The 13,769-nt window shown below is 63.9% G+C and overlaps 1 protein-coding gene across 4 annotated transcripts in view; it reads left to right on the plus strand.

Annotated features, from left to right (window-relative positions):
- Positions 1 to 8,087: 8,087 nt before the first annotated feature.
- The window catches only part of NRBP2 (nuclear receptor binding protein 2), a 44,175-nt gene continuing 38,493 nt past the window's right edge, over positions 8,088 to 13,769 (plus strand). For all 4 annotated transcript variants that reach the window (XM_053989625.1, XM_053989537.1, XM_053989696.1 and 1 more), the window contains exon 1: positions 8,088 to 8,419. In XM_053989625.1, coding sequence (XP_053845600.1) covers positions 8,303 to 8,419 — 117 coding nt within the window. In that variant the 5' untranslated portion in view covers positions 8,088 to 8,302. The remainder of the gene's footprint in view (positions 8,420 to 13,769) is intronic.

The following is a 13,769-nucleotide window of genomic DNA, read 5'->3' on the forward strand; positions in this document are numbered from 1 at the left end:
GGATTGTCCCCTCCTCACCTCCCCAGAACTGCCACCAGCGTCCCCTCAGTGTGGGGAGCGGGACAGGGGCAGCTCTGCCTGGGACGGGGCTCCTTCGGGGCTCCTGGGGCACAGTGGGGTCACAGAGGGCCGGGGCTGAAGGAGCCAGCAGAGATTTCAAAGCGAAACCAGCCTGCAGAAGAAGGGAACGCCCAACAGCCAAAGCCAGGATCCAGGGCAGGGACGCTCTGGGATCAGGGTCTCAGCCACATGCAGCACCAGCCCCACCAGCCCGGCTTCCACCCCTGTGAGTGGGGCCAGGAGTCAGGAAATCCTGAGCAGGGCCTTGTGGAGCAGCAGGGAATTCTCCCAGGAGCTGCTGAGGGCTGGCAGTGGCAGCAGGGGCTGACACAAACCAGGCGCCCTTTGAGCGTGACAGCCACAGGCAATGGGCAAAGTCCAACAGCTGTGCCCAAAACCCGGCCAGTCTGCTCCACAATCCAACCAGCTGTGCCCAAAACCCGGCCAGTCTGCTCCAAAATCCAACCAGCTGTGCCCAAAACCCGGCCAGTCTGCTCCAAAATCCAACCAGCTGTGCCCAAAACCTGGCCAGTCTGCTCCAAAATCCAACCAGCTGTGCCCAAAACCTGGCCAGTCTGCTCCAAAATCCAACCAGCTGTGCCCAAAACCTGGCCAGTCTGCTCCAAAATCCAACCAGCTGTGCCCAAAACCTGGCCAGTCTGCTCCAAAATACAGTTACTCTGCTGCAAAATCCAGCCAGTCCCTCCAAATTCCAACCAGCTCTGTCCAAAACCGAGCCAATCTGCTCCCAAACCCAACCAGCTGTGCCCAAAATACAATCCCTCTGGTCCAAAACTCAACCAGCTCTGTCCAAAATCTAGCCAGTTTGCTCCAAAATACAGTTATTCTCCAAAATCCAGCCAGTCTGCTCCAAAATCCAATTACTCTGCTCCAAAATCCAACCAGCCTGCTCCAAAATCCAATCAGCCTGCTCCCAAATCCAATCAGCCTGCTCCAAAATCCAACCAGCCTGCTGCCAAATCCAATCAGCCTGCTCCAAAATCCAATTACTCTGCTCCAAAATCCAATCAGCCTGTTCCTAAATCCAACCAGCCTGCTCCCAAACCCAATCCCTCTTGTCCCAAACCCAATCCCTCTGCTCCCAGCTACAGCTGTCCCCCAGAACACAGCCAGGCAGCTCCGCTGGGAGCAGCTGCTGGCAGGGCCCTGACCCCACCTCCATTTGTTAGCCCTGCCCTTGGGATCACAGAACCATGGAATTGCTGAGGCTGGCAAACCCCTGTGAGCCCCCCGAGTCCAGCCAGCACAGCCAAGGCCACCACTGACCCTGTCCTCAAATGCCACATCCACGTGGCTGTCCCATCCCCAAATGCCACATCCGTGTGGCTGTCACACCGCCCCAGGGGTGGCACTCCCCCGTGCCCTGGGCAGCTGTGCCAGGGCTGCACAGTCCCTCAGCCCATTCCAGGAGCCTGTCCCTCAGCTCGTGCTGGCCTGTCCGTGGTCTGTCCGTGGTCTGAGGCTGTGCCCCATCCCCTGCCCCACTCACGGCACAGCCTCCCCCCCGTGCTGCCCCCAGCTGCTGCTGCCTGCACCCCCAATCCGGGGCCAGAGGAGCCCTCCCTCCCTTCCCGCGGCGATCCTGGCTATCACATTTTTAGCCGTGGCCAGAGGAGCCCTCCCTCCCTTCCCGCGGCGATCCTGGCTATCACATTTTTAGCCGTGGCCAGAGGAGCCCTCCCTCACTTCCCGCGGCGATCCTGGCTATCACATTTTTAGCCGTGGCCAGAGGAGCCCTCCCTCACTTCCCGCGGCGATCCTGGCTATCCCAGTTTTAGCCGTGGCCAGAGGAGCCCTCCCTCCCTTCCCGCGGCGATCCTGGCTATCACATTTTTAGCCGTGGCCAGAGGAGCCCTCCCTCACTTCCCGCGGCGATCCTGGCTATCCCAGTTTTAGCCGTGGCCAGAGGAGCCCTCCCTCCCTTCCCGCGGCGATCCTGGCTATCCCAGTTTTAGCCGTGGCCAGAGGAGCCCTCCCTCACTTCCCGCGGCGATCCTGGCTATCACATTTTTAGCCGTGGCCAGAGGAGCCCTCCCTCCCTTCCCGCGGCGATCCTGGCTATCACATTTTTAGCCGCGGCCACTTCCAGCCGATGCCCTCGTCCGAGCAGCGCCCGCGGCTCCGTGCTCAGCCTCACCTCCGCACGCAGCTGGCTGCCCTCCCGCTTCTGGGAGCGCTTCGGGAAGAGCTGGAGACGTTTCCTGCCCAGCAGGAGCACGGGCAGGGCCGGGACGGACAGAAGGAGCCGTTCCGGAGGCTGCAGCCCCCCTCCCGCCCCGCGCCCCCGGGGGGATGATCTCAGCAGCGCCAGCTGTGGAAGCGCTTCCAGAAAACTGCTCTGCCCCTCTGCCAGGATCGCTCCGATCCCGGGGTGTTGGGTTCCTGCTGACCTGCACCCCCCTAATCCGCGCACCTGAGTTAGCTGCTGACACCTGCGGGGTCCACACCTGCGCAGGCGATGCTGCAGGTGAGGAGCTGCGGGGCAGGGCAGGTTAAAACCCGGCTGAACTCAGCCACGCAAACGCACCCTGCGGCCCTCAGAGCCCCTGCACAATCGCGCTCCGGCAGATGGAGCAGCGGGAAGATGTTTGCCAGATCCACGGAGCCGCTTTGGCACCTAAACCTTCAACCTCGACACGGAGCGAGCTGTGCAACAACACATGACATCACCACACCCCGGCCCCATCCGTCAAACGCGGATAAAAATAGGCGCACTCCGAGAGGGGCCTCCCGGCAGCGAGAGGGGAAGGGAAGCAGGGAGCTTCCCCCAGCCCCGGCACCTCCCAGCCCCGCGGAGCCAGCTCGGGGGGCAGGGCTGGGGGTTCCTGCTCCTCCCGGGCTGTTCCCCCAACCCTGCAGAGGTGCCGGAAGGGATAAAAGCAAACTGACCTGAGAGGGGCTCGGGAGCGCCCACGCGTTCTGCCAGCTGGCAGCCGGAGCGCGTTCAGGGGGATCCACAGCTGGGACCTCACGTTAAACAACGCCAGGAGCTGCAGGCTTGGCTGCACAGCCCCGTGGGGTCACCCCCGTGGGGTCACCCCTGCACACCCCCAGCTCTGCAGTTTCAGCCCCCCTGCACCTGCCAGCCCTGCAGGGTCAGCAGCACCGTGAGCTCCAGAGGTCCCGGTCAGAGCCCAGCCCTGGAGGGAGCCCAGGGCACCTGGGGACAGGGGTCTCAGAGGTCTCAGAGGTGACAGGGGTGACAGAGGTGACAGGAGTGACAGGGGTGACAGGAGTGACAGGGAAGACAGGGGTGACAAGGGTGACAGGGTCTCACAGGTGACAGAGGTGACAGGGGAGACAGGGGTGACAGGGGTCTCAGAGGTGACAGGAGTGACAGGTGTGACAGAGATGACAAAGGTGACAGGAGTGACAGAGGTGACAGAGGTGACAGGGGTGACAGGAGTGACAGGGAAGACAAGGGTGACAGGGTCTCACAGGTGACAGAGGTGACAGGGGAGGCAGGGGTGACAGGGGTCTCAGAGGTGACAGGAGTGACAGGTGTGACAGGTGACAGAGATGACAAAGGTGACAGGGGTGACAGGGGTCTCAGAGGTGACGGGGGTGACAGAGGTGACAGGGGTGACAGGGGTGACAGGAGCCCCAGCTCCACCCTCCCAGTGCCACCTGCCCCGGGGCCGTGCAGACAGAACTCGCCCCCGGCATCAAATCCTGCCTGCCCGGCCTCCCACACACCACAGTCCTGGATGGAAACCAAAACCTGGACCTTTAGACCCGTAATCTCACTGCTGAGATCCCCCGAGCCCTCAGCCAGGAGCTCCGGCCTGCTCCTGTGCTCGGGGCAGCCAGGAAGGAGCCGGGGAAAGGAGCGGCTGGGGACAGCACAGCCAGCTGAGCTGCCCTGCCAGCAGCATTCCCTGCTGGAGCCCTGGTGCCAGAGGCATCGGACTGTCCCAGGCTCCCTGACTGCAAACCGTGGTGTGAGAAGGTGAGACCGGGCAGGGGGACAACCTGAGAGGGGCTGGCAGAGGCGAAGGACAGAGTCTGGCACTAAAGGTCTCTGCAGCTGCCCCACACCTGGGGATTCCCAGTGGAAATGGCCTCGGAGGGGCTGGTGAGGGACATGCAGCCAGTCCCTGGGCACGAGAATCATGGAATGGTTTGGGCTGGAAAAGCCCCCTGAGCCCATCAAGCCAAGCTGTTCCCCAGCACTGCCAAGGCCACCACTGACCACGTCCCCAAGTGCCACATCCACACGGCTGTTAAATCCCTCCAGGAATGGGGACTCCCCCCCTTCCCTGAGCAGCCGTGCCAGGGCTGGACTGCCCTTTCCAAGAAGGAATTTTCCTAAGATTCCACCTAAACCTCCCCTGGCACAGCCTGAGGCCGTTCCCTCTCCTCCTATCCCTGTTCTCTGGGAGCAGAGCCCGACCCCCCTGGCTGCCCCCTCTTGTCAGGGACTTCTTGGGAATGAGGTCTCTCCCTCCCCCAAGCCTCCTTTTCTCCAGGGTGAGTGCCCCCAGCTCCCTCAGCCTCCCCTGGTGCTCCAGAGCCTTCCCAGTTCCACTCCTGTCTCTGGACACGCTCCAGCCCTTCAGTGTCCTTCTTTTCATGAGGGAGAGGCACAAAACTGCCCCAGGACTGGAGGTGCCTCAGCGGTGCCAGCACAGGGGTTGCTGCCCTGGGCCTGTAGCCACACTGTGGCTGGAACAAGCCGGGGGCTGTTGCCCACCTGGGCACACCTGGACGCTCTGGCAGGGTTGTGGAGCGTCCAGCTCCGGGCAGGCAGAGCCTGGGGCTCTGGGTGTGGGTGTGGAGCCCTGTGGGTCCCACGGCCTCGGGACAGCAGTCACGGGCAGGGCTCAAGCCCACGCTGCCTGCACTGGCCGGGCCCTGCTCCCTCTCAGAATTCCCAGCTGGAGCCCTGGGAGCAGCCAGGGGCAGGCGGGTGCTGCGGGAGGTCACACTCACCACGCGAGTGTGGAGGCCACCAGGATGGAGCCGTTTCTCCTGTCTTGGGTGATTTGGTGGCTGGGACAAGCAGAGGAGGAAGGACCGTGTGACTCCTGCCTGGAAAGGGACAGCAGGGCGGGTACTGCTGTGTGTCCTCCAACAAAAAAAATCCACGCATGGGACACTGAGGATGAGGAGGTGACGCTGTCAGGACAGGGGTGATGGGCAGGGAGAACACAGGAGATGGTCACTGCTGAGGGAACACCCGTCCAAAGAAGCTGAGGATCCCCACGCCAGGAATGCTGCACTCCAAGTGACCAACCTCGGACAAGGAGATCGAGGGCCCAGCCAGCTACTGCTGCTGGGTGGGATTTTTGTGCCTCAGAGGACCTTAAGGGCTCCTGTAGGAGCTGCGGGGCTGGGCCAGGCCATGGACATGGGAACCTCCAGCCATGGATGTGTCCCCCGAGTGGGTGACATCGCATGGGAGATCCCCAGAGAGCCTCCGAAGACCAAAACCCTCCCCCCGGAAAGCTGGAAGCAGCTCCCGGCCTCAGACCTGAGCCCACCGTGTCCCTGCACCCCATTTCCACCAGTGGATCCCGAGAGGAGCAGCGCAAGGACTTGAGCAGGGGCCAGGCTGTGTTCCATCAGCTGCAGCTCCTGGCAATGCACAGCGCGGAGCCTCCGGAGCCAGAAGCTGCATCTGCGTCTCTGCTTAATAGCCCTCAATCAATTTCTCTCCCGCAAATTTGCCTAATGGCTTTTTAAAATCCCTTTAAAATCAACTTGGGCCTCTGCAAACACCCTGTGGCAACGAATTCCGCCGCGGATCACACCGAGCACCCACCCTGAGGATCAGTCAAAGATTTCCCTCCTCCGGGCGCTCCACAGCTCCATCGGGCTTCCCAGCTGCCGCCCCGCGTGGAACGACACGCCTGGAAGGAGCAGGCAGGGCAGGTGCGCTCTGCCCTGCGCTCCCCAGCACGCGAGGAGGAGCTGGAGAAGGGAGGGGAGGTGTGGGAGGTGAGGAGCCTCTCCCCGTGCCCTCCCCACGCCGGCCCCGCGCTCCAGCCCCGCACGTCCCCAGCCCGGGTGTTCTCCCAGCTGAGTAACTGGTTTCGCACGGAAGCTTGTCCACACCCCTGCCACCCCTCCCTGTGCCACCAGAGCCAGCTTTGTAGCCCAGCCACCCAGAAACTTCAGCGGCATCAGCAAACTCTGCCATGTCATTGTTCATCCCTTTTCAGGGGTGCTGGGGGTGGTGAAAGGCAGTTCCACGAGTCAGGAGGTGGTCACAGGAGTGCCCTGGGGAGCTGGAGTCAGCCACGACCAGGAGATGGTCACAGAGGCTGGGAGGTGGTCATGGAGGTTGGGAGGTGGTCACAGAGGCTGGGAGGTGGTCACGGAGGCTGGGAGGTGGTCACGGAGGCTGGGAGGTGGTCACAGAGGCTGGGAGGTGGTCACGGAGGCTGAGAGGTGGTCATGGAGGTTGGGAGGTGGTCACGGAGGCTGGGAGGTGGTCACAGAGGCTGGGAGGTGGTCACGGACGCTGGGAGGTGGTCACGGAGGCTGGGAGGTGGTCACAGAGGCTGGGAGGTGGTCACGGAGGCTGGGAGGTGGTCACGGAGGCTGGGAGGTGGTCACAGAGGCTGGGAGGTGGTCACGGAGGCTGGGAGGTGGTCACGGAGGCTGAGAGGTGGTCATGGAGGTTGGGAGGTGGTCACGGAGGCTGGGAGGTGGTCACGGAGGCTGGGAGGTGGTCACGGAGCGCTGCAGGGGCTGTGGAGATGGGAAAGGTGCCTGGGTGTGGTGTGCGGTTTGTGTTTGGTTGCAACGTTTTTATCCCTTGTCCTTGAACTTATTCCCAGACTTCGCTGTGATAAGAGCCAGGGGTGGACTTCCCTTCCAGCCCTGTCTGGCACGCATGGGACAAGGTCACCCACCGTGGGAGCTCGTGGCACCTGGCACAGAGCACGGTGGGGTCACGGGGGCTGGATGGGTGCCGGGAGGTGGCCGTGGCCCGGGGGGCGATGATGGGGGGGCTTTGGCCAGGGCCAGCTCGGGGTCACACTGGCAGCGGGGGCTCGCCCAGGTGGGCTCAGACACGGGGCTGCAGCTGGAGGCACCATCTACCCTGGTGCCGCAGTCAGAGCAGCCCAGGTGGTGGCCCAGCGGGACCTGGTGGTGGCCCACACCAGGAAACACCTCCTGCTCCCTTCTCCGGTGCCAGGGCCGGGATGTTGTGTACCATACCTGGAGTGCACTCCCCGTGTCACCTCGCCCAGAGCCACCCTCGCCGTGGTCCTCTCGGTTAACCGCGGCGCCCAGAGCAGCCGCAGCCCGGAGGGGGAGGACGAGCCCAAACCCCGCCAGGCGCCAGTACAGCACGGAAGAAGGGTGGGACAACGGACGGTCGGGCTAAAAGTAACTGGAGACGGCCAGAAAAAGAAAAAAATAAAATAAATAAATAAAAAAAAAAAAAACCTCGCCTAACGAGCCAGAAACTTCCCATGGAATGAAAACATCTGTTGGGCGCCGGGTGGGGGCCGCTCCAGACCTTTCGGGGTGCCCAGGGCCCGGCGAGGGGGGTCCGGCAGAGGTCCAGCCCCCGGCAGTGGCGCGGAGCAGGGGCTGCTCGGTAAGATGCCGCGGTGGCCCGGGCACGTCCAGGGACGACTGCGGGGAGCGGGCAGAGCCCCCCGAGATGGGGCTGGAGGGGGCAGAGGCCGGGGGGAGGCTGGGCAAGCGCCAGCGGCACGGGACGGGCCCGGGAACGGGGCTCCGAGGGGTGGGACAAGCCCCGGGGCCCCGGGAGGGGGCAACCGGCGGCTGCTGGGGGGGAGGACACGGACACGCACCGGGCGGCCCCGGGGCGGGTCGAGCCCGGCGGCGCATCCCGGTGCGGGGTACGGGGGCTGCCGGGGGTGCGGGGGCTGCCGGGGGTGCGGGAGCTGCCGGGGGTGCCGGGGCCCCTCCCGGCGGGGCGGGGCGTGCGCGGCCGCACGTCCGGAGCGGGGCGGGACGAGACCGGGCCGGCCCCGCGCGGCACCGGCAGAGCGCGGTGGGGCTCGGGGCGGTGCAGAGCTTGGCTCGGCTCGGCTCGGCTCCGTTTCGCTCCCTCCGGCTCGGTTCCGGTTCGGTTCGCTTCGGTCCGGCGCGCATCGGCTCGGCTCGACGTGATTCAGAGCGGCTCGTGGTCGGATCGGAGCGGATCGGATCGGATCTAAGCGGATCGGGTCGGACTAGAGCTCGGCGGAGCCCGGCAGATTCCGGCACAGCCCGCAGAGCGCGGTTCGCGGCGGGGATGGCGGTGCCGGAGCCGGACGCGCGGCTGGCGCAGGAGAAGGAGGAGGAGAGCGAGGAGGAGAGCGAGGTGCTGGAGGAGAGTCCCTGCGGCCGCTGGCAGAAGCGCCGCGAGCAGGTGGGAGCCGGGCGCGGCGGGTCGGGAATGCCGGAGGGCGGCCATGGAACGCCGAGAGATGGGATGCGGATGCCGGGGAATGGGGATGGGGACGCCGCCGCCGGGCCCTGCGGGGCCCCGGGCTGTGCGGGGCGCGGGCAGCGCCCGCAGGTGCCCGGGCACGGCGATGGCCGCGGCCGGAGGGCGATGCGGGGAGCGGCTCCGCGGGGAGCGAGTCCCCGGGGACGGCCGGAGGCGCGGGGAGCCGGGCTCGGTCACGCCCGGGTCGGGCTGTGCTGGTGAGGAAAGCCGAGCTCGCCATGCCACAGCGCTTCGTGTGCCGGTGCGGGAAGCCGAGCTCGCCTTGTCTCGGTGCGGGAAGCCGAGCTCGCCTTGTCTCGGTGCGGGAAGCCGAGCTCGCCCGGTCTCGGTGCGGGAAGCCGAGCTCGCCTTGTCTCGGTGGGGGAAGCCGAGCTCGCCCGGTCTCGGTGCGGGAAGCCGAGCTCGCCTGGTCTCGGTGCGGGAAGCCGAGCTCACCCTGTCTCGGTGCCGAGCCCGCCCGGTCTCGGTGCGGGAAGCCGAGCTCGCCCTGTCTCGGTGGGGGAAGCCGAGCTCGCCCTGTCTCGGTGCGGGAAGCCGAGCTCACCCTGTCTCGGTGCGGGAAGCCGAGCTCGCCCTGTCTCGGTGCCGAGCCCGCCTGGTCTCGGTGCGGGAAGCCGAGCTCGCCTGGTCTCGGTGCGGGCTGTGCCGGTGCGGGGACCGGGCTCACCGTGCCCAGGTGCGCGGGCTCCGGACTCGCCGTGCCGGGTGTCGGGAGCCAATCTCATCGTGCCCCGGTGCGGCTGCTGCTGGGGGATGCTCCGTGCCCTGCTCTGGGGTGTCTGGAGCAGGAGTCGGGCTCTCCGTGTCCCGGTGCCGGGTGCTGGAAGCCGGGCTCATCGAGCCCCGTTGGGAGGGCCCGGGAGCTGGGCTCGCCGTGCCCCGGTGTGCGAAGCCCCGGTGCGGAGGGCCGGGCTGTGCTCCGGGGCAGTCCGGGCCCGTCCCGCGGCTCCGATGCCCGTGGGACCAGCGGTGCTGGGCTGCCGACAGCCGCCCCGCGGGGCCGCTGGAGGCTCCCGGGGGGTTCTGCTGGTCGGGGTCCCGGTGCTGTGCCCGGTGACAGCCCCGCAGGTCGCGGCATGGTGACCCCGGGGCTCCTGCGGGAACGGGGACTTGCCGGGTCACTGGCGGGGTGTCGGGGCTGCCCTCAGAGCCCGCCCCCAGGGCTGGAGGGCACGGTTCCCCCTCTCCAGAGAAGGGGGTTAGTTCACTTCAGCTCACCTTCCTCCGCCAGGGTGCAGCATCAGGAGCGCCTCCCCAAAACTGGGGCTGGAGTCACCCTGTCTCTGCCAGGCAGCAGAGCCGGCGGGTGAATCCTGACCCCAGGCCGGGGCTGGGGGACAGACACGCCGCAGGCACTGCCGGAGGGGAAAAGGCCCATCCAAGGCCACACCCTTTATGTGCCCCTTATCTCCCCTCTCCCCGGTTAACTGCTCGGCCTGCGGCTGCATTTTCCTGCCTGAATTCCCATCCCGGGCTTCCCTGAGATCCTGATAACCTGCTCCTGGCTGATAACTGGCTCCTGGCTGATAAGCTGCTCTGCCAGCGCCGTCAGCACCTGCCCTTCTGTCCCTCGGTGCTGCCAGGTGCTTCCACACCCACACTCCCCTTCCCCCCGTTCCTGCTCCCTCCCCCTCTCTGGAAGACACCTTCCCCACACCAGGGTGCCTGACCCTGACCTTGACTCTCATGAAATGGAGGACACTGAGGAGCTGGAGCGTGTTCAGAGACAGGAATAGAACTGGGAAGGTCTGGGGCACCAGGAGCAGCTGGGGGAGCTGGGAAGGGGCTCAGCCTGGAGAAAAGGAGGCTCAGGAGGGACCTCGTGGCTCTGCACAACTCCCTGACAGGAGGGGACAGCCGGGGGAGGTCGGGCTCTGCTCCCAGGGAACAGGGACAGGAGGAGAGGGAACGGCCAGGGGAGGTTTGGGTGGGATACTGTGAAAATTCCTTCAGTCTGTCCCGGCCAAACAGCGATGTTTAATGGTGAGGATTTCAATGCTGACTTGGTGCAGGAGCTGCCGTGCCCGGACCCGGCCCAGGGGGGTTCTCCCTCCTGTGCAGGCCCGGGAGAAGCGGGAACCCCCCAGTACCATCTCCACACAAGCGCTTCGGGTCTCGGTGCCGTGCTCTCCATCCCCGGGGATCTTCCAGCTGGAGCAGTGGGAAGGGAGGGTTGGCCTTCCCAAGGGCAGCACAGCTGTTCCAGGAGAGCCGGGGTGGCAGGAAGGCTCCCTGATTGCCGAGTGGAGGAAGTTTTGTGCCGGAGCTGTGGTTGTGCACATCCACAGATGCTTCGTGACGTGCCGGAAGGAGCCGGGCGCTGGAGATCCACTCTCCTCTCGCTGCCCTCAGCTCTGCTTTGTGCCCACAGGGAGCTTCCCTCGCTCTGCTGAAGATCCATTGCCGTTATTTATTTCCCTGATCACCTTGTCGGAGAGTCCAGCCCTGTGTGGGACCCTGGGAGCTGTGCCCGATCTCTGGTTTGGAGGGCAGGGCCATCAGGGTGGCACTGTCCTGCTGGGCAGAGCGTGAACTGGGAGCCTGGAATGCTGGTGGAGCACAGGCGGGTGTCCTGCAGGACCCGGGGGGCTCAGCCTGGAGAAAAGGAGGCTCTGGGGGGATCTTCTGGCTCTGCACAACTCCCTGACAGGAGGGGGCAGCCAGGTGGGGGTCAGGCTGTGCTCTCAGGAAACAGCAGGACATGGGCAAATGGCCTCAAGTTGTGCCAGGGGAGGTTTAGGTGGGATATTGGGAAAATTCCTCCTGGAAAGGGCAGTGGAGTCCCCACCCGGGGGGAGATTTCCCATCCCTGTGGGTGTGGTGCCTGGGGACGTGGGTTGGTGGTGGCCTTGGCACTGCTGGGACAGGATGGACTCAGTGGCTCAGAGGCTTTTCCAACCCAAACCATTCCATGGTTCCAAGGTTCTGCAGACTGAAAGTGATATATTGACATTATTGTGCATTGATGGTGTGGACACAAGGGCTGCACCTTGTTTTCACACACAGGGCTCTGCTGGGCCTGCCCTGCCCCTGGGAAGAATCTCCCTTCCCAGCCTCCTCGGCCTATTTGTGATCCTTTATTCCTCAGGGATGTGGAGTCACAGGGCGGCACCAGCAGTTCAGGAAACAGGAGCCCTTGGACAAGGTGTGAGGAGAAGCAGCTCCACGGCCCCTGTGGTGTGACAGTCCCAGCCCAGCCCTGCCCTGCCCCTCTCAGAGCTCTCCTGTTGTTTGTGAACTGCTGCTGGCACAGAATTTTCCACGTGGGAGCACCGGGGCTCTTTCAGCCTTGCCTTGATGACCTCATTTGCTTTTCCCACCCACCCTGGGGAGTGTGAGCAGAAGGGGGAAGAGACTTGGTTTTCTGCTTTTGTGAAAAGTTTTGTGCCTCTGCTGTGTGAGCGGGGCTGCGGTGAGCCCCAGCAGCTCGTGCTGGGCTCAGTCTGGTTTGTCCCTGCTGGTTTGGGTTCCCAAAGCCTCGATCTGCCCGGGAAGCGGGGGGCTGTGACCAGCAGGTGTTTGCTGCTCACCACCGCTGGCCCCAGCACGTTCATCTCTCCCACGTCCTGGGGTCAGGCTGTGATTTCCACACCCTCCCCCTCACCTCTCCCACCTGTCCCCACCTGTCAGTTCTGGCCATGGTGCTCCCCGTGGAATGCCCTTGACCAGCTCTGGGCTCCTGCAGGCCTTCCCTAGGGATGAGAGTGCTGTGGCAGAGCTCAGCCATGGCTCATGGATGACCTTTGGAGCTGTTCCTATCATCTATTCCTCTAAGCCACCCTGGAGTTGTCCCTTGCTCGTGATTCTGCTGCTGCTTCCAGTGTGGGATTTGCTTTGGAGCAGCCTTGGAGTTGACTCAGGGATGGGATGGGGCATCCAGAGGGACCTGGACAGGCTGGGGAGGTGGGGCCGAGCGATCCTCGTGCACCTGGGCCAGGCCCCAGCACAGACACAGGGTGGGAGGACTGGCTGGAGGGAATCCCTGGGCTGCTGGGAAGGGCTGGGCACGCCCCAAAACCCCCCGTGCTCCCCCAGCAGGAAAGGAGGGGGGGATTCTGCCCCTCTGCCCCTGTGCTCAGGTGAGACCCCACCTGCAGAGCTGCCCCAGCCCTGGGGACACAGCAGGAGGACCTGGAGCTCCTGGAGAGAGCACAGAGGAGCCCCGGAGCTGCTCCAGGGCTGGAGCCAGGATGGGAGTGCTCACCTGGAGAGGAGAAGGATCCAGGGAGAGCTCAGAGCCCTTCCAGGGCCTAATGGGGCTCCAGGAGAGCTGGGAAGGACGTGGGACAAGGCATGGAGGGACAGGACACAGGGAATGGCTTCCCACTGCCAGCAGGCAGGGCTGGATGGGATATCAGGAAGGAATTCCTGGTTTGGCCCTGGCACGGCACGGGGAGCCCAGAGAAGCTGTGGCTGCCCTTGGATCCCTGGAGGTTTTCCAGGCCAGGCTGGATGGGGCTTGGAGCATCCTGGGCTAGACAAAGGTGTCCCTGCCCGTGCCACAGGGTGGGACTGGGGGGGTCTTGAAGGTCCCTTCCCACCCAAACCATCCTGGGACGCTCCAGTTCCGACTCTGAGCTTTAACTCATCCAGCAGGGTGAAAGGAGGGAAAGAGGGAAACAGGAGCGTAAATGCAGGGGAGAAGTGCTGAAGCAGCGTTCAAGGAAAACAAAGTGGTGTTAAAAGTCAGCAACAGGGGGAGGTTTTTGGGGTGTTTCCCTAGGTTCCCACAGGTCAGAGAACGAAAACAAAACACGGAAAAAGAGTGTAAGCGCTGGAATCCCGTGAGGTGCAGGGGGTTCCCATTTTTAGGCATTAATGAGGTTTGCACTTGGCAGCAGGATCCCGGTTCCATGGTGGATGACTTGGGAAGGCTCCAACTGTGCAATATCTGCCACGGGGTTATTTTTAAAAGCTGCTTTGTTGCCAGCCATCCCCAGGGATCTGGGCTGGGAGTGTGAGGAGCTTTTCCAGCGCAGAGGGATCAGCTGCAGGACTTGGCTCCCTCTTTTCCTGCCATCTCTTTTGTTCCTGCCTCTCTCTGCTTTTGTTTGCCGCGGGTGAACTTTGCAGGGTGAGTTTGGGGTGACCCTGCCAAGCTCAGCTGATCTCGCAGGTGAACTTCCAAGACTTTTGGGTCAATATCCAAGAATTCAGGCTGATATCCTAGAATTTAGGGTTAATATCCAAGAATTCAGGATGATATCCAAAAATTTAGGGTTAATATCCAAGAATTCAGGATGATATCCAAAAATTTAGGGTTAATATC

This window comes from Vidua macroura, chromosome 1, assembly GCF_024509145.1.
Source record: "Vidua macroura isolate BioBank_ID:100142 chromosome 1, ASM2450914v1, whole genome shotgun sequence".
Classification (NCBI taxonomy): Eukaryota; Metazoa; Chordata; class Aves; order Passeriformes; family Viduidae; genus Vidua; species Vidua macroura.